The sequence below is a fragment of the Chelonus insularis genome, unplaced genomic scaffold (assembly GCF_013357705.1).
Source record: "Chelonus insularis isolate UGA/USDA-ARS -01 unplaced genomic scaffold, ASM1335770v1 contig_94_pilon, whole genome shotgun sequence".
Taxonomy (NCBI): Eukaryota; Metazoa; Arthropoda; class Insecta; order Hymenoptera; family Braconidae; genus Chelonus; species Chelonus insularis.
The window spans coordinates 1,056,394-1,078,583 of NW_023276783.1; the positions used below are offsets into that span (position 1 = coordinate 1,056,394).

General features: G+C 27.0%; 1 protein-coding gene across 5 annotated transcripts; it reads left to right on the forward strand.

The window, feature by feature from the left end:
* Window positions 1–1,147: 1,147 nt before the first annotated feature.
* On the forward strand, window positions 1,148–22,111 carry Sap47 (Synapse-associated protein 47kD). Of its 5 annotated transcripts, none has more exons than XM_035092791.1 (10): window positions 1,148–1,635; window positions 3,628–3,855; window positions 3,981–4,066; window positions 8,584–8,705; window positions 12,032–12,043; window positions 16,630–16,767; window positions 16,841–16,980; window positions 17,385–17,545; window positions 18,027–18,191; window positions 20,758–22,111. In XM_035092791.1, exons 1-10 carry the CDS (start codon window positions 1,505–1,507, stop codon window positions 20,916–20,918), a joined length of 1,344 nt encoding a protein of 447 aa, XP_034948682.1. In that variant the 5' UTR covers window positions 1,148–1,504; the 3' UTR covers window positions 20,919–22,111. The 5 variants fall into 5 exon arrangements, with proteins under 5 accessions (XP_034948682.1, XP_034948684.1, XP_034948685.1 ...); XM_035092793.1 differs by having other exon boundaries at window positions 3,628–3,843; XM_035092794.1 differs by lacking the exon at window positions 20,758–22,111 and adding an exon at window positions 19,183–20,484.
* Window positions 22,112–22,190: the final 79 nt, after the last annotated feature.

The window sequence follows — 22,190 nt, forward strand, 5'->3', positions numbered from 1 at the left end:
CAAGTTAAATTGGTTAAGCATAAAAGGTGGAATAATCGTGTGATGTTTATCCTAAATAAAAATTATTTATGTGTTAACATTAAGTATATATCGATTTATACTATTCTTTATTGTTCGTAGTTTTTACAGCTTAATACATTCAAGTTAAAAATTTATAATCAAAAAATATACGCTAGAAAGGTCATTTAAATCAATTATTGCGATTAAAATAAGTATTTTTCTGTTTACAATATGCATAATTGGCGATGGTATATTACAAGTTAAGAATTTACGCACACGCATCTTTAATATTTTAATTTGTCGTTGTCATTCTTTTTTGTTGATATTTTGTTAACTATTATTACTTATTAAAAATCGAAAAAAAGAATGAATAGATAGAAATTAAAATGCATTTTACAAAAAAGAATTAACAATAAAAATTTCAATACTTGATATTTTGCGAAATAGTGTGCACTCATGTAAATAAATTAAAAATATAAATGATATAAGAAGAAAAGAAAATTTACACTCACAGAAAATGCACGCATTAAAATAAGCATGATATCATCAGGCCTGTTTCCTTTTTATAATAAACATATGTACAACTTGGAAATATATGTATGTCGATTATCATTGAATCATTCTGTTAATATATGAATTTTAATCAATTGAAAAATGCCAGTGATTATCATTATTTTTATTCAATAATTTCGATTTTATATCATTTGTTTATAACTTATTTTTAGCTAAACATAAAACATAATTAATAAATATCTAAAATAAGTAAAAAAGTTATATTGTAATGTACATATATATATTATAATTGTATATTACAAGTAAAAAATTATTAGTTGAATGATTCATTGTTGAATAACTTATTTGTTATATTTTATAACTTTAGAAATTGTATGTTTTTGTCCACATAACAGCATAATTTATTTTTCAAACAGATTATTAACATTAATAAAAAAAAATGTGTATGTATTATGATTTTATTTATTATTTTAATAAATAATTTTTTGTAATCAACTATAGTAAATATCAATCTTATCGACTATAAAAATTTCTTTTACCGACCGATGTTACGAGTTGATTTTACCGATTCAGCTAACCTAGTTCTACGAAAACCAAAATGGCCGCACTAGTTACTGTTCTGGCTACTATTTGAAAAGTATGTTGACGTTCTTATCTTCGTATTATCCTGGGATAATTCATGATAATTGCATGTACGTGATGTACTGGAGGCGCTTGCGCGTTTTATATTGAAGATGATACAATGTACGCAGTCCACGGGTCTGGAGTCGTGAGGACTCATTGTGTGCATCGAGTTCTTTACCCTACGTCTTCGGGATTTAGTTAGAGGTTACGTGACATTAGTAAGAGATAACGATTTTTAGAAAAAAAACTTATCTTACAGTTGATTTAAATTGAAAAAAAAACTCGTGGATTAATAGTACACGAGTTAATAAAAAAATAACGAACAGTATATACGTTGACAATTTGATCGACATAAAACAAAAGAAAAATGTTTTCCGGCTTAACTAATCAGGTGTCCAATTGGATGGGTAAGAAGGGCGAGGAAAATTCGGAACTTACGGAAGAAAAGCCAATGTCACCTGGTGAAACTGATCAGGATTTGGAAAAAAAAGATAACAGGTATTTATCTGTGTCTTTTTATTAATTATTAATCATTCGTGTGTAGGTTTTCTTTTCTTACTCCAATGGTTAACAATTATCGAGCAGTGCATGACCGATTCAATTAGACTGGTGGAAAAATACATGAGTAAATATTATATTTACAACATTTTTTATCAAAAACAATCAGGGATCATGAAAATAATTGTCATGTTGCATTAATAGTTATCGTCAGTCACGAAAGTATTTGGTTTTTAGCTAAACGCCCCTCCTGGCTCCTCGTATACGATCGATAAACTACGACAGTTTTTTGCACTACTTTAATTTTTCATTGTACAAACTTGTAGGAGGTACAATTTAAGAATGCCTCTCGATAACTATTTCTGTACATCCCTTTATACTTCCTTTCATCTTTTTTTTTTCTTTTCTTGTTTCTTTTCCAAAAATATTTTAGTTCATCTCATGACACTGAATTATGAGAGAATATGCTCGATTACAATTTGAAAATACATTCCTGGATTTCAGTCAAAAGTTCATACTAATATTAACCATCGTAATGAATAAGTTGTCAGTTATAAAAGATTAAAAATGCGTACAATAGATAAGAGGATCTTTCAAAGCTGACTCTACCCAATATCTCACTCAATGGTATCATATTTATTCCATATTGAATTAATTGTCGAAACATCAATATCTCAAATAAATTCGTTTTTTTCATCCGTTATGAGCATAGAAATGAATTATTTGGAATTATAAAAGTTTACTAATTGCCGACGAAAATTACAGTAAATGAAAGACAGTATAATTTAACGTGTAAAAATGTTATTAATAGACAATCATAATGTGCTAATGGAATGCAAACACCGTAATAATTTCTGTGCAACGTCAAAAGCTGAAACGCATTTAGCATTAATAGGATCTTGATACTATAAATCGTAGGCAGTCGATTGAATTATAGACCAGGAGATCGTGAACGATCGTTGCTGCTGGTGGTGACAAGCTTTCACAAACCTCTGAGTGCTTTTCAGATATTATTGCATAGCAAACTCATAAAGTACCTTTAGATGAAATTATCAATGTTGCTGTGGGAAAACAAGTGGGCTGTCGAACACACAATGCAATAAATTGTCATCTCGGTGGTGAAGAGGAAAGAAAAAGAATACAAAAATTTTTTATAACGATCAATATATGTATATTAAGATTGGAAATGCCGTAATTTTATTTCAAAAGCTCACATTCGTATTCTGAGTGCATGAAACATTTTTATGTTATCCACTATCTGCATGCTTATCTTTCTTTTATCTGTACATTCTTTTTCATCAATACATGCAGATAGATTTTTAAAATTTCATTTGAATCAAAAGTACGTCAAGATTATGGAGTATATATTAAGTACTTTTTTTTATAGAATTTTTTTAAATTTATTATATTAGTGCTGAAGCCCTTCACTATAGCTTCAAGAATGCTTGAAGAAAATTTTTTAATTTAATAATGCTGTGTTGAGGTTGATCCGAATAAATAAATTTATTTATACTTGACAAAAGATTAAGCTGAGCAGTTTAATAATTTTCACTTTATATTTATTTTATATTCGATAGTTTAACATTATTAAGCACTTTGGAAAATTTTTTTTCATTTATTTTTGAAATTTTTTATTGAAAAAAATTTTTTGCTTCTAAATATCAATTTTATAAAAATATATTTTCTTTTATTTGTCATGTTTTACACCGAATGATCATATAAAAAACTAATTGTATAGATATATTTTTAGCATTACTGTAAAGCACCACCTACGTACGATGAACATCGTTGCAATCAAGTGTTACAAACAATACATAGTTAGCTCTTATATTGCCTTGTATTTTCTCGAATGTATTTTTATTGCACAAACTTAATAATTTTTACATGGCAATTAAATCCTAGTTAATTATAGAATCTTAAAAAATATTTATTTCAATTAATATATATGTATTTTATCAAAGTGTACCAACTAATTAACATATATTATTTTAGTCCTACAAAAGGTAGTAAATTGGAGATGCTTGCTGGAGTAAAATCTCAAATGACTGGTTGGTTAAGTGGTGGAATACCAGGATTAACAAGTCGAGGGACTGCAGAAGCAACAGAAGGTGAAGTTCAACAGTCAGGAGAAGCAAATGAGAATCAAGCATCGGGGGAAAGTGCACAGGGCACATCGCCCGATCATGTAAAAGACGATGATGCTAGCAGGTGGGTCTCAGGGTATGTGGATTCTGTACTACAAGCTGCTGGGCATGTTCCCAATAGTTCTAGTCCGCATATCATACTTTTCTAATATCTCTAAGTTATTCCATTATATTCATAAACCATTCTATTCTATCCTACAGTGCAACTGGAGGTGCTGACAGTGGTCCAGCAAGCCTCGAAGGTACACCAACAGAAGACAAAGATGGCCAACAAGCATTTGGCGCTGGTAAGTTTTAACTATGGCTAAAATCTATAAAATTACTTTTGTGATGTGATGTACGAAGCCATCTTTTTTATTATAATTGGCATCGTTTCCGACCCAGCGAGAGTTGGCTCTTTGAAATCTAACAAAAGTCATTCTCAATATAATATTGATTAATATTTAAGTTAGGAAATTTAAGTTATTTCAAAGAAGAAAAAATTATTTTATCAAAATCTATTTTAAGCTTTTGATAATAAATTGACAAAGTAATTAGGTTTTTGAATGAAGGTCAGTAAAACATTCACAAAAGTTTTATTTCATTTATTGTTTTTTAATTACTCGAATCAAAGTTTAATATCATAACTTTGATTGACTCTGAAGAAAAAGTATATCATTATTTTTAAAAAGAAATGTTGTCTACTGACACATTCAAAGTGATTGTTTTTAAATAACATAAAAATTAATTTGTTCATGTCAATTGTTATTAAGAGACTCAATTTAAGTTTTTATTTACTATGTATCATTAAGAATATGAGTAGAAACTATGCTTATAAAGTTGATTAGATTTTCAATAGTATTAGTCTGTAGATTGAGAGTTTTAGTTACGTCACAAAATTCGATTGAAGAAGCTAAATAATATACAGGTACATAAAATCGATCATATAATACAAAATAACGTTTTACATAATTGTAAAGGATATTGCTGTATCATAAGGGAATGACCGCCATATTACAAGCATAAATCATATTTTCTATCTTCGAATATTTTTATCTCATCATTAACAAACCTTTATTGTTTTTAATGATAATTATTGAAGTTATCACCGTTGGTATTATCATTATAGAAAAAAAAAACTTTCTATAACTTTCTCAGTGGTATTTTTTAATTAAATGCACCTGATACCTTACTTTCTTTTAAAGTTAGGTAGTAGGGGTTTTTATTACTTCCCTGTCTTTAATGACTCTGGCTAATAGAATGGAAAGCCAATTTCAATATTTTACACAGAAATAAAGTAGAATGTAAATTCATTTCTTCACTCTTTAACATTTTTGTAATCTTTTAATTACTTTATAAAAAATTCATTCAAATGAAGAATAAACATTAACAGATTTGACCAGTAAAAAATTTTTTTTAAACATAGTGGCTTTCGATTTTTTGATAATTAGATATCTTTTCAATCTTCATTTATTTTAATATATATTTCATTTATTCCATTCGCTCTTTCTGACTGATTCTTTATATTTAAAAATTTTTTTACGATGTAGTTGCATTATACTGAAATATTAAAACTGTTGGATTTTTTTCCAATAAAAATGAAAAAAAACTTTCAAAGCTTTTAAAAAAATCATATTGAAAAAAACATGGAGCGTTTAAATGCTCTTATAAAAAAAGTATTCTTTTATCATCGATATCTCTTAATTATTGATAGAAATAATCTGATGTTAACGAACGATTATATAGTTGACCTAATTAAGGGTGCAAAATCAATAGATCGAGAAATCTTGGAGCACGTGTATTTTTTTTTGTGTTTGAATTTTTTTTTATAACTTCAAATAATTATATTTCACAGGCGAATGATACATCCAGATTTTTTCATGACGTATCAATTTAACTTGCAGAACTACAAATAGTTAAAAAAAAATTAATATAAGAAACTCATATGATTTATTTGATGATTAACAAAGTTAATACAGAAAAAGATTCTTCTGTTGATTTATGAACTTGATTGAAGGTAAATTTCATAAACCACCTATCATTTCTTCCTAAAGGGCCAATCGTCAAAGTCATGTGTGTATTCAAGATAAATGTTGCTGTTCAAATATCCCCTCTATGAGTAACCAGTCATTTATTCTTCATATTTTATTTCTGATTCCTTTATTAAGTTAGCACCCTGATTAATGTTCACCTTAGGTTCACCATGATATAGTGATAATTCAATTACTAAGCACGTACGTGAACTCTGATGAGAACAAAGGGTTAAAAGCTATTGTGTACTATCTACTCAAACGTGTTGATCGTACAAATACCTCCCTATTCATCTTCTGTCTTTTCTTTTTATTTAGAATATGTGTGAACAAGATGAATTTTGAGCCGCACTATATTCATGAATGAAAAAAGTGTTAAAACCATTAAAATAAATAAAAATTTCTTGGGGTTAGGAAACTCTGCACTATAAATTTTCAGTATTGATTTATTGTTCAACTTTGTTGCTCCCCTAATTCTTAGACGGATGTGTCTCATGGGTAATATTTTACGTGACTGATATTTGTCAGCTTATTTTTAGTTAGTAAATAAAAAATTTTGAAGCTTGTTTATTTCACAATGCTTTTATTATAACATTAAACGTGATCTGTGAATTAATTTTATAACAAAGCAAGTGATGTTTTTATTATAAAAAATTTCTCAGCTTTTGATAACATCTCAATCTTTGTAAAAGGTCACAATCCTTTTAGATTTTTTTCTATTGAGTTATTATAAATTATAATTGACAGAAAAATGTTCTATCATTATTTGAGATTATCAAATTTATTTTCTAAAGTTTTTATACTTAATCAGTTTTTGAATAAAAGCTGAATATGATGATGTATTGAAATTTTTATTGAAACTATGAAGCTGTTTTTATTTACTGCCATTTTTTTCTGATTTTTGTCTACATGATAGAAAATTATATTCATGTATGTTGTTTATATCGTTGTGTATCCTCATGAAAAATTCAATTTTTAAACATGAATTTTTTGTAAAAGTTGCTTAGTACAGCATTGAATTCTTTTTTGAGTTACTTTAATTTTGAATTTCAATCTAAAGACTTTAGCAGTAGAACATTTATTTTACATTGAAATTGTAATTATAATTATAAATTGATTTTTATAATTAAAAATACCTTCTAAATAGCTAGTTTGCATCTAAATAGCACATGTGAATTTTTAATCATAAATCTGGTAAATTCCTCATTCAATCTACACCACAAGTATTTATTGAACGTAATTATAGACATTTGCAAGCTTCCAAAGCTACAACTGAATTTACAATTTAATTTTATGATAATATAATTCCATGTTGTATGACCTACAAGTTGGATTTTTCAAATAGAGGTAAGATTTATCACCTGAAATGTGTATAAACTAACCGATGCATAAAAAACTATGAAGAAGGTTGAATTATAGAATTGAAAAACCAGGTTACCACAAAACGTTAAAGTCCAAGAATCTCCCAAGAGGATCACTAATTTATCAGGAATAAATTTCCCTCTAATCCTCTTTGGAACAAATACAAAAATCGATGATGCTATCATAGTAATTTAGAAAAAAGAAGATCAAGAATAATGAAATTAGCATTCGATAAAAATTTGAGTATATAAATAACAAGCTAATTTTATACTAATATTAATAATTCACCATTGAACCAATAGATAAATTTTATCGGAACATTTTTTTTAGGTTTTTTTTTTTTTTTATTAAGATATTATGTTTTAAATGTGTATTTGTGTATAAATGAAAACAGTGGGAGACTCTAGTGAATCTTGGACTATAACCAGATTCAGTCGACGAGTTGCCGTCACCCGGGGGCGGTTGGTCCATCTCACCCCGATCAATACAACACCACTTCACTGAAACTCTGTCTCTTCATAGCTCTCTCTTTTCCTCTCATTTATATCAACTCTCTTCATCTCTTCTTAGAGACTTAGACTCTCTAGCTGTGAAATCAACAAAATAACCTTCTGTCGACCTTTTCAATTTCCAAAGCAAAGATTACTTTCCGGAAAAGATACAGTGGTTGATAGGTTGAAGAGTTAAATCTAGTAAATTGGATAAAAATTGTATTGTTTCACTTTCATTCTCTCATCCCATATACTCAAAATATAAACGCAACTCTAGTTATTTTTTAACTAAAAATAAATACTATTCCAGTCATTTTCTGCTATTATAAATTTCCATTTCAAATTTTCATTGCTGAATTTTCTTCAACAAATATAACTTCAACTTTACATCATGTTAGTGAGTACAATCAAGCACTCATCAACCTGGCCACTGGAGGGTTCTTTTAATCCTGAAAGGTCCAAATTACCATCATCGCGAACACTGCAATTTTTTCAAGGTGACATCCAATTATAGTTAAAGTAATCAGTTATTTTAATGCTTTATCTATTTTTTTATCTTTTTTAGTTATTCTAAATTAGTATGGCAATAGATATATATGATAATTTATATTATATTAAGTCTGAAATATAAATTGACTTTTAACGCAGCATGTCTGCTATTTGAAAGTAATAAGTGGAAATGAGCTGAGGAAATTGCAGGGAGCTGAAAGAAAACTACTGTACTTCGTGCTAAAGTCTATAAAAGTATTTCTAGGCCAACCTGGGATAATCTTATGTCGACTTCTCGCCAAGAAAACGATATATAATAGCAAGAAGAACAAGCAAACTTTAAATTTTTACAATTTATTTTAAAACTATATAATGATACAATAAATCAGTATCAATGATATTGAATAACTTTTTTAGTGTCATTGTTAATATTTTCTATTCTTTATTTTATAGTTTCAACGAAAGCTTTAGCTGGAGCAAAGAGTCTTGGTGGTTTCCTCTATAGTGCTGTTAATAAAGCAGGAAAAACAGTTGTTGAAGCCAGTGCGAAAATCAAGAAAACCGTCGAGGAAAATGTAAGTTTTATTCCCTTTTTTACATGTTTTTTTTTTATTTTTTATTTGAACAAAAGAAAACATTTCTCTCAACAGTCTCCCATTGTCTCACCCACTTTAGCACTGATTTATTATTAACTCAGATACGATGTGAATGTTTCCTCCTTATCATTTACACTTTTTTCCTTTACTATTTTTTTTCTTATTTATAACAAACACGAAAGACTTGATAATGGGATATTATTTATTCTCTTATATTATTCGAGACATTGAATCCCTCTATCATCTGTTTGTTCAATATTTTATAAGAGAAGACTTAACAATGATTTATTATTCATGAAAGAAACTGGTACTTATTGCAAATCAAACAATAAATGAAAAGGATATAGATGAATATTGACGAGTAAAGTTGGTCAGTTGTTAACAAACCTCATGAGGTGCACACACGAAAATTTATTCTCTAGAGAATATTGATTGTTTTATGTTCTACTCCTTCTCTAACTTTTATCAAAGTCAGATTAACTTACTTTTACGTGTCAATGTTTATATTTCAAGTTTATACTCAAAAGTAAGCCTGTATTCATTCACTGGTAGTGACTGAATCAGGTGAAGTAGAATAAGTAGATGAATAGTCAGACGTTTAAATTATAACGTTGATTATATCAACTATTGTCGCATAAACGTTAGAATTATTTTTTTTTATCTATTTTTTTCAAGTATTATTAAATATTAAATATTTTTAATGGAATAACAGGAAAAAAAATAATTTTATAAATTCTGTTAATTAGAAAAAAAAACATTTTTATTGTTGAGAAAACATTTACGTATTGAAATTTCTTTTTAATTTTATTTTTTCAAGTTTTCCAACTTGTAGAATAATAATTTGAAAGTATATACATTATTAAATATCAATATTTTTATAATAAATTAATTTTTGTTCATATTCGAGTCCGTTATTATTCAACTACATTTAATTTGATAATTAGCATTACAGTTACAGTATATATTGAATTCAATCTGTCTATCGTAATATCAATTAAACGTTCGTTATGATGTAATGTAATATTTAACGTCAGATTAATTGAATTTGAGTTAGTCAACATTGAAAGGTCAAATTTTCTTCACCAGAAGCACCAAAATTCTTTTTAATTCTTAATAATATTTAGAAAAAAAAATGAGATGTTTTAAATAAACAATCTTAGGTTCATATTTTTTTTAAAGTAGACGGTATTAATAATGTTAATGGTAAAACTTAGATGCATGAAACTATCTCTAATAATTTAATTATGTTCTCGTAGAAGTTACCTGTATTGGAGAAATTTAAATACATAATGTCTTTGGAAAAATTCAATTAATTGAATATTCTAAAGTTGAATACCGATTAATACAGTGAATACTTGATAAATTAATTCTTTACTTCAATTTGCATATAAAGAAAAAGTTCTATTCTTCATTGAAATACACTATATTTTAGTATAAAAATTTTTACAACTTTCTCATTTTCCATTTTAAATCCAGTAGTTCAGTTACTCTTTCATTTATACAAATATGCAAATAATTCATTTTCTATTCACAACAACATGCAGATATTAAAATACATCCATCTCTAGAGGTATGAAAAAAACAGCCATACAGAATATGTTCCGACATGCAATACATTGTTGAAATCGACACAGTTAACGAGAAAATGTATTTTTCCTTCATAACTGTTGGAAAAAAAACCTGTTGTTCTAAAATGAAAAAAAATTATATGACCTTGTAAGAGTATTGGACTCGTCTCGCGACCGTGTACCTAAAGAATATGGGGTTGCACGTATTGATCGAGACGCCACCCTCAACACGGTCACACCCTTAACCACGAGACCTCGTTATTGTGTCCTCGACGTTTACATGATGTAACATCCGTGATAGTAATCTGTAACTAAGAATACCAAACTATTTTAAGGTTGTTTCTTGGTTCTTACTTCTATGTTTCTCTTGTTCTTATGTTATTATTATCAGTTATCACCTGATAATACTATGTGAATTAAAAAAAAAAAAAAGCACAACATGTTGGCTATCCAGATATGTCCAACGCAATAATCTTGATGATGAATCGATTGCTTAAGCCTTGAACTTTCCAGCACCCCTGTCATATTCGATTGTCGCGTCCCATGTGAGTTGTTGAATCTGTTCATTCAATCGCTTTATCATGCTTTTGATAAATTGACTGAGGATTTTAAAAATTGTTCAATTACGAAAAAAAAAAATGATATAGTTTATTAAACGAATTTTTTGTTTTGATAATTTAGATGAATTTTTTGAGTTCCATTATGTCAGCCTAATATTTATTACTATTTTTCAATTAATACTGAGTTACTTTTTTTATTTGTCTTTGAAATGGCGTAAAAACGGAAAGATATGACCAATCAAAACCAATAAGCCGACGATAAATAATATTTTTTATAGGTTTAGAATCGACTGAAAATTTTTTTGCTTATTTTTCTAGAGGTTCAGAAATAATTTTTACTTTAAATTAAATACCTTGTTTGTTTCGTTGAAATATCTTAATTCATTATAGTTGATGATTAATTGTATTAATTCATTCCAACAATTATGAAACATTTTGTTTTTTAAATTTTTACTTTGAAAGACAAAGTTTATTAAAGGTAATAATCTGCTAAAATTTTCTCGATTTTAACCACAATGGAAGCTATTTAATATAAGAGGAACAAACTTTTACATAAAAAATCCATTTTAAACTTTTTTGACTTTCCAAGATATATTGAGTTTTGAGTTCATTTAAATTATTGTTAATTTTAATCGTTAGTTTATTATAGAATTATGAAATTTATCGTTGTTAGCTACTAAAGTGGGTGTTAACTTGATGCTGTAGAAAATTTATCAAGAAAAACTTTAATTCTTAATTTAATCATCCAACCGTTAACATTCTTTCCATTTCAAATAATTATTTCTATTTCAGTAATTTCATATTTCTTTATAAGACGTTTGCCCACTCAAGTGTCATTATTAAAAATATTTAGCCAGGAATACTTACATTTTTATCATACTCTACCCTATTCCCTAAAGTTTTTACTTGATATTGCCATTCTTATACTCGTTACTTCTATGTGGATGAGTAGTATACAAAAAAAGGCTCAATTGTTAAAGCTTTGAGAGCTTTTTTTTTCAATTGCCATTCGATATGGTTGATGAGTGATCAAACGATTGTATGATTAAATTAACACTGTAGAATAGATCCAATGTTAAGGATATGATATTATTACTTGAATTGTATTCAACATAAAATTCTCAAATATATCATGAAACAATTTATTTACGTTCCATGTCTTACTCTATTAATTCAGGTAAATAATCAGGTACATATCAAATCAATTTATTGAACTGGACTTGGTAACAATTTAAAATCATTTGTGCAACAACATTATATAAAGCTACATGCACAATTTTCTGTTACACTTTTGTTGTTTGCTTTGATGTACTATTTGTTCACTTGCTCTCTATATTCATTTCAATTCCTCTGTTTAGCAGCTACAATTAATAGCTTTTATTAACATAATTAATGAAAGTTCAAGTAATTCTGTACTGGAGTATGAAATTAGTAGTGGCCATAAATAAAGTCTTTAGAGCTGGATTATTTTTAATCTGATAGCAAAATGAGAATGTACATTTTGAATTTTATTTATTTTTCATTTAATTAAATTTTTATTATAAAATTTTTTTCAAATTATTAAAGTGAATTATTTACTCTACTTTTATATATAAAATTTTAAATGATTTAATTGAAATCTTTGGTTATTTTAATTTTAAATTTTGATTCAGAGTGTACAATAGATGCTTTAATATCCAATATGTATTAATTAATTTTTCTTCTACTCCTTTGTGAGTTACTAACCCACAGTAATTTTATGAATCAGTGAATGTAATAACAAACTAATTCATAACCAACCGATACTGCAATTAATTAAATAAAAAATAAAGTTTCATTTTTATATTGTTAAATTTAGATTGGTTATACTTATAATCTAATAAACTTTGTGCATTGGATTAAACAAGGTTTCTTTGATTTAATGGAAAAAAAACTGGAGCTTGATCAATTTATATTTACTTTTATTAGTTATCTATTTCCAGATCAGCTTATACTTTTCTCTAAAATAACTAAAAAATCGAAAATAATTTTAAATTTACAACGAAATTTTATTCTTCTTGATATCATGAAAGTCATTTTTGACATTTTTGATAAACTATTAATCACTTTATTGTCAAGTTAAAAAGTTATTTAATGATTTCGTCATCCCTAAAGAATTTTTATTTATTTATTTTTATTTGGGGGAAATAAAATGGATATCAAAGTGTAGGGTCAGAAAATATGTTCTTGAAAGGTGGCTAACCCGCCATCAATTCCGTAAGAAACACTTAAAGCTTGTGCTAGTATAACGAAAGTTGCCAACATGACGTCACGTTCACTAGATATCTAGGTCGGAATAAACGCTGACCTAAATCCTACTTTTACCTCCTTACTCATATACACGCTTTGACACCCTCTTGTACTTTTCGATGCCTGTTCAGGCTGCACCACTACCAAAACTTGTGCGCTGAAGCAGCAATTTCAATCCACAACCATCAGCTTATTGAAATCCATCTCTTTTCCTTGTTCTCGTAATCGATCTGCCTTGATATAATGACGTGCCAATGTCAGATCCAGCGCGCATGACTTTCAAGTACATCTTTTTGCTATCTGTATTCGAAATTTGTATATATTTTTTATGAATTTAGTCATTTTTTAATTATACCTTGTATGATTACTTTAGTTAATTGACCAACTTTTATATTATTCTTATGTTTTTTTTTTTAATTTCAAAATAAAAAAGGCTTTAAAAGAATTTCTACTCTTTGTATTATATTTAATATCTAAATTTTTTAAATGTCATCATTTTATATTTCATAAGATAATTAAGTTCTACAATTATTTAATTAGATTCTACAAATTTTTATAACACTAAAATTTTTTATTAATTTGAATTATCAGCTGCTACTTTAGCTTCTAGAAAGATGTTAATAATAAATAAAAAAAATTAATTTAAAAAACTGGATAAAAATCAATTTTGTGAAAGAAGTGGTATTATCCTAATTCAGTCAGCCACTTCTCGCTTATAATTCGTCATATAAAAGCTTTTCCTTGCGCTTCTTTTTCAGCTCGCATTAATCTTGAAGTTATCTTTATTTTTTAACTCTAAAGTAGTTTCAGTCTACATTTCTAGTGGTGGTTTTTATCATGATTGTATTAGACTTGATGTTTTGTGGGATTTCTTTATGTAGTTTGCATTTCTAATTTCTTTCTCACCTTCTTCTTAATCTTTTTTCTATTAATTAATCTTAATTTTATTCTAATGATTATAAATTCTCTTATAAATAATTATTAATTTATCTATCTATCTTGTCTATTTATTTATCAAAGTATTAACTAATTTATATCACAATTTCAACAAGTTATTTACTTTTGATTAATATTCAAGCAATTTAACATCTTTCAGCCAATTACTCGATACTAGCTGTCTCATGTATTATGCTGATAGTAAATAGTATATTTAAGGCTACTAAAATTATAGCTATCAAACTTGAAAGTTATTGGTGATTTTACATACGTCATACTCATCTAAAATTTATCTTTTCTTATTTATAATTGATGTCTTTTAATATTTCAACTACTCAATATATAATTTAAATGAATAATTAAATAAACTTATAAATAGATAACTCTACTCGATCAATAAAATATAAGAAAATTTTCTACCTTAGTGAACTTACGAAAAAAAAATTAGAGTTAAAATTTATCCTATTATTCACACATATATAATAAATACACTATCACTAATCACACATTACTTTCACAACATTTCCAAGCTTCTTTTGGAAGAAAATGTTCGAACGGTAAGTTCTATAAGTCGATGAAAAAGCTATGAAAAATTACTGAGAAGGATATTTTATCGTATCCTGAGTTGTCAGTAAAACTGACACGATGAGAATAAGCTTGACGTTTCAATGCTTTCTCACATAAGGAAATATTATTTTTATACAATTTTTAACTCAACGATCTATGATAATACTTGAAAATTTCTTTTATCAGTAGTTTTCACCATCAGCAAATAGCAGACTTATAGTTTGCTATAATAAAATAAATTAGTTTTAATTTATGTACACATTTATATTCTATGAACAATCTCTATCACATGTTGTTATTCAGTATATTTTACTTTCTCGCGAGAAGCACAATTTACTGGAATATATGACTGTATCTACGTACAAGAACATTGAAAATTATGAGGGTATTTCATAATAGTTAGGACATGAAAGTTTCACATTAAATTATCATTTACAAAAGCAGTGAATGAATAAATTTTTCTGACAACAAAAACAGTTTTAAACCAAAGATTTTTTATTACGAAATACTATTCTTGTTTTTTTGATGATGGATAAATAAATATATGGGGTATGTTTAAAAATTACTTTAATCATTTTTTAAACATATCCAAATATTTATTAATTTCCTGAACAAACTTCATATCAAATGCTGTTCTTTTTCTTTTTTACTACTAGAGAAAATTAAATCAATGAGAAACAGACGTTCGTGAAATTATTGAAATATATTTTTAATCCAATAGTCGGCTTTTTTGCAATAAATAATAAAGATTAAACAATAACATAATTAATTTTTTACAAAAATTACATCTTAATTTATTCATCAGTGGTAACCCACATTTCTTGATGAAATTGAACTAATTTCCTGCTGGAAATACAGTAGAATACTAATTGTATAACTGTCAAGGTGAGAAAAAAATGACAGGGAAAAAAGAAGAAAACAATTTATTTGCGCGTGAAAAATGTTGAAGATTCATGAAAAATATGGAAAAATAAGAGATGTTGGATTAAGAAAAGATTCAACTGAAGAAATCGTGAATGTTCCATTTTTTACGCCAAGACTCATGTTACGTCAGTAGTGTAAACCTTCTCTTTCAACCCCTATATTTTACAGATCAATAAACTCACATCCGCAAAGGAGAAATCATGTTCTTCGATTGTATTTAACATTTGACTTTAAAACTTTACATCTTAGAGGAAATATTGATCAATAAATATCCAAACATCCGAACTTTTTTTACACTTTAGCACTTATTAAAGATTAACTCGATACAGAAAAGTATAAAAAAGTATTTAATTAATTTAATGTCAATTTTTTTTCCAATAGACATATGGACTATAGCTATATTTAAACTGATATGATCGATAGAATTTCAAATTTTATTAACCATGATTTTAACATTTATGACAACTATTCTGAAGAAAATAAAATAGAAGAAACACTTTACAAAAATAACCAATTTTTTCCTCGTTTCCGATTTAATGTCTTGAGTTATATCTAGAGCAAAGAAGATATAAAAACTTTATATTTCATGTGCTCGTTCAACACTCTTGTAGGAAAATAGTATTTTTCTTAAATATCAATCGATATTGTCCTAGTCACTATATATTAACATTCAGTGTGCTCAGCTATAAAATTCACCATCTTATTCTTCTCTTTATTTCATTTACTCTATTATAAAAAATATATTATATATTGAAATGGATAATATGTCAGTCACAAAGTTTTTCCATGCTAATATTCATTGATTCCATCCAATGAAAAAATGATGTCTAGTCGTATTGAAAAATTTTTTTTTTTGATAATCTAATAAGTACATTATTCAATGCATTATGTTTTAATATCACGAAAGATATTTTTATAGTCTAGATTTAGAATGATTGACCCATGCTTAATCGCTATCTTTATTCCACTTCATTGATCCAATCTTTCAAGTAGTGCATTATATCTCATATATTCTAATACATATACACTCTTGGCCCTCTTGAACGAACAATTTCATCCAACAAATGCATTTTTTTCCAGAGATTGATCGCAGAGTTGAACAAAGAGCAAGATGCCTTTATTGCTAGTAAAAATACTGAAAAAGGTGAGGCTGTCGCTCCATGGGTTGGAGCACCAAATGAAGATGCGTTACGTGAAGAATGCCTAGCTCTATCAACTGTACGTAATGTAACATTTAAACTTAAAAGGGTAAAGAATTTTTTATTAATCATTTATTATCTTTTTTCTATAGGATCGTCGTAACTTTGTAAGAGCTCCACCACCAGGAGTAGAATTCGATTGGGATTTCGAAGCAGTACAACCTATGGCTCAGGCCACACTTGCCCTAGATCCTAACTTAGAGAGCATGAGGTTCGAATTGGTCCCCAAAGTGTAAGTTTCAAATTCTCTTTCATTGAATATTTAAGAAATGAAGTATAATCATTATAACTATAAATTTTTTATTTCTGGGAAATATTCAAATATTTATGTGGAAAAAGTGTAACTTGTATTACACGAAAAAAAAATCTAAAAAAAATTTTTAGCTAATATTATTAGTTTCATTATTGAGTTTTACATTTTAGCTTTTTTTAACTATGATAAATCTGTGATATTATTAACAAAAGAATATTTTTCATCGATTTGAAATTGACAAATTATATAGTGAAATTTTGATTTTCAATCAATCATTTTGAAGTTAATAAATAGACTCTTCTAAATAATGAATAATAAATTAAAATAGACTTAATAAAAAAATCTATAACAACGAATATTAATATTGATGATGATAATAACAGGATAAGTGAAGAAAACTTCTGGCGTAATTACTTTTATCGAGTCTCCCTACTTCGACAGAGTCATGAGCTAAATGCAATGTCTAGTTTAGCAGAAAGTAATCTAAGCGAGACATCGAAAGCAACATCAGGAGATCCATCGGCAGCAATCGATCACCCCCAAGGTAAAGTCTTAGAAAATAAATAATCATTACTTAGTACTTTTCTCGTGTATTTGCATTTTCATTTAATTATTACGTTTGTGAAAGTAGAAACAATATTTGAGGCTTTTATTGCACTTTATATTCTTTTAAATGATGAAGCTAGAATTTAATTTATATTAAAATTATTATTTGTTCAAATAATTTCAATTACTCACAGAAAGTTGATTAACATCGTCAGATAGATTTAAATAACTTATCAGGTTGAAATCTTTGATAATCATTTGCATCAACAGTGGGATTTGACGATAGTTTCACATAAACAAATCAATAAGGTTTGCGTTTACTTATTCAATGTTCATAGTATTTATTGATAGATTAATGGTATTTATTTGTTTGAACATTATTACAGTAGTTTGATGAATGTTTACAATTTATCACGCAGTTTGTTAGCTTGAGTATTAGTAATGCAGTAGTTAGATGCAAGTATTGTACCTGTACACAGCTCGAGTAGATAGCAGTGAAGAAGTTACAAAAGATGTAGTTACAACAAAAGTTGACCCTACCAGTTCCAACGGGGATGAGCTTATTCGTGACCATGTAAAAGTATCTGTTAAAGATGTGCAAAAGGTCAAAGAAGACATTAAAAAGTTGGCTAAATCGTCCAAAGGTCAGTAAATTTTACATAAGTTTAAGGGAAAAATAACTATAGTCTCTGGAGAGAACGACTTCAAGAAGAATTTTATATATTTTCCTTTAGAATCTAATTTAAAAAGCCTTTTTTATTTTATCAAAAAGAATTAAATAGTATTTTTACATTTTTACTTAAAAGAATATAAATTCAGTTAAATTAAGTGATTACAAAAACAGACTAATTATTGAGTTTATTATTATTTTTTAATAAGGTTAAATTAATTAAATTATTGTTGATGTAATATATTCTTTCCAATTATTTTTTGAGTAATATCTAGATTAATATCTATGGGTTATATTTAGTTTTCCCTTAGACCTTTTATCTTAATACTTCGTGCAAACTGGCAAGGAGCTCTGGAAAAGAAATGGATCTTTCTCTCTTAGTTCTATTATTTGTTATTATTATTTTTCTTTCTTCTATTCATCAAATCCAATGTAAGTTTATTTACATTACCATTTACGGTTCTTGGGTATAGCTCAATATTAAATATTAATCTAATCAGCTCCATTTAAACCAGTTCAAAACTTATAGAAATCAATTGATCAATAATTAAATGGTCTTATACTTATTATACTTTAAAAACCAGTATTAAAAGTAATAATACTTATAGAATTTTTTGCTGAAAGTTATTTAATTGAATGTTGCATTATATTAAATATTAAATTACTACGATAACTATCTCATGCTGTGGTGCCTACTGTAATCAACTGGCCAATTATCGTTGTAAGTATAATATAGTTATACTCTATCATTTAGCACGCTGAGAGTATCGTTATAATAGATTAAGTTATCTCCTGGTTACTCAAGCTTTGTCGACGTTATTTTTTAGAATTTTGCACAAGTTCAATTACATGAGTGTCTTTATGAAAAAGTAGTTGTCTTTCTGTTACAGTAAAATATTTTAATATTATTGAAATAGCTGTAAATTTTAAAAAAATATATCACTTTTATTCTATTTTGTCTACAGCCTAAGAAGAGGAGATCCCTATATATCATATTCCAAAATCACACCCTCCCTAGTACCTATTTATTGTTATCAATCTAAGAATTACTTCAATTCCTTTCATTTAATTCCATTCGTTAGTATATAAATAAAAATCCTTTACACACATCAGATTAAAAATTTAATTAATTGTTATCTTATTTAAAAATTTTTTTTTCTATTAATTAAATTATACAACATGTTATTAGTGTCATTCTTTATTTAATTGCGACTCGAGAATAATAACACCAATCATATACAATAAATCATGCAAAATTTTCGCAAAAACAATAAGTTGTATTGAATAAAATAATAATTGGATAAAATTGAAAATGTAAATTTTAAAATATATATATATTCATCATTTTTCGAATTGTACAACAATTGTAGGTAATTTACAAAATTTATGTAGATTATTATTAAATATATTCGATATTGCGATATGCGAAAGAAAATAATTGGATAAAATAAGATTTAAAATTATAACAGAAACGTTTAACTATCTGTCTGTCTGTCGTTCACTTGTCTACGTCAAAATTAGACTTATCTCGAGTGCGTTCTCTCTATGTTAAACATAAAATTATAAACTGTAAGTATAAAAAAAAAACCAAACAGAGAACACTGACGAAATTTTAAGAAAAACAAAATATATTAAAAATTATAATAAAAATAATAATTATTATAAAATAATATAAGAGTGAACTGTAAAGAAAAGTAAATTTATTAAATAGGTACCTAATTAAATTTGTTGAATGACAATACATGTTTTATTGAGTAGTAAATAATATACTGATTAATTTTTTGATTATACCCATGCAGTATAACAGAAGTGATATACAGTTTGTGGCCAATATACTGTGTACTCTATTAATTGCCTATTAGAGTATGAGTAGTCAAAAATGAAAACTTTGACGTAGGTGAAGAAAAGAATACCACAATATTTACACCAATACTACTAGGTGGATGAAAAACCGCTTGTGGGCTTTACAGAGTATTTGGTTGTGGATTTGTGCTTTTCAAGTATTCACTTGAACAGCATTGAATGCATAGAGAGCAAAAAAAACAACTAAATATACATATATGTGAATAGAGAATGTGGTATTTTAAACTATTGTGGAGGCTGAAACAAAATTGGTGTGAGCAGTTTGAGATGGGGGAAAAGAGGGCGATAGCAGCATTCAATTATAAAGATTTTTGAAAAAATTCAATTAAAATTTTAATTAACGTAAAATCAAATCGATTTGAAGTCGCAAAACGAGAACAGTAATAGAGAAAAAGAGAAAAAGATCCATTGCTGTGATTATTTATTTTTTTCATAAGTTATTTTGATTAATTATTATTTGCTTTATTTATAAACCTTATGTTAATCCTGCTATTTAACTTCCTGGAAAATCCTTCATTGACATTATTCCATTGAATCTACACGCAATTACGGTATTGTATCATTTATACATCTTCGTTGATACATTTCATTAAAATCAACACTCATTCATTCATATACACAACATACCCAATTACCCTCTACAAAGTAGCTACAACGGTGCTTGTGACTCTCCGCAGAAGAAGAATGGGAAGGTGAATTGGAAGCTGAGCTGAAGGACTTTGAGATTGTGCCGGGTGATAAAAAAGCTACAGCATCAACAACAAATACAACATCTGGAAAGGAAGACTGGGAGCAACAGATGGATGAGCTGCTTGGTGAAGATGAAGATTTAAAATGAATCAGCAGCCAATTAGGGATAATTGTGCTTGATTAATTTGTTAGAGTTGCAATGGGATATAAAGATGAATGTTGTTCATTGAAAAACAAAAATGTTTCTCTTTGACAAAAAAACATCTCAATGCTTTTAACACATCATAGCTCGTTGTACTATTGATCGCACAAAATTCATTGATGTGTAATAATAAATAAATAATAATGCTACGCCAGCCTCTGTACAGACAAAGATTATAATTAATTGTTATAGTCACTTATAGATAACTGAAAAATATATTTATTACAATTGAATATAGCAATTCAATGCGCGCCAGAGAAATATAAATGTAAAAATTGTTTAAGAAAAAAATAAGTTGTATGTTTTGTTCTGGTTTTTTGTAATTAATAATAATGATTTATTAGCGTATTAAGTAATTAAATAATAATATGCAAAAGCTTTTAACCTGCATTTTTATGTATCTTCTATGCGAATTGTTTGTAGTAAGAGAATTGAATTACTATGCGTAGAATTTACTGAAATTTCAAATATTTGTAAAGGGCCTAATATCATCAAGGAAAACCTATATATTATCAGTAATAAATTATTACTATCAAAAAAGAACTGGAAAGAGCTTTCTAATTAGAACAGGTTTGCATTATTGAAGGTGTAAAAATATTCCATTGTTTATATCAGTTATTTATTAAATCTTGATCAAACATGATCATTAATTTTGTTCATTGTTTTTATGGCATCGTGTTACTTCAGATGCAACAATATAATGTGATGATGATAATATATAACGTGAAAAAAAGAAAAAAATAGATGAAATTAAATAATAATTTAAATAAATTAAAAGCATGACTTTTAAAACGTCATATCTAAGTCTAATGAGTCGAGTTAATAGAGTTTTATTTGAATAATATTCTCTGATACAAAATAATTATATTTATCCGTAAGATTATACACTTCGGTACTTATGTATGATGTATATACACACCGTACACATTACCTATATAAAATATATGTTGTTGAATCCATTGAAAGTATGATATAATATATATAAATATATATTATGACTATGATTATTAATTAAAATATAATGATACAGCAGACTTTAATGAGAAGATAACTATTGAAAATAAATTAATATTATTGCGATAATGTATAACAATAAAACTCGTGTACCTCGTGAAACAATAAAATATCGCGTCAACTAATTTGTTTTATTTTTTAAATCCTTCTCTAATTAATCATCATTTATGTTTAGTTACACAAAAGATAACTTTTATGTTCATT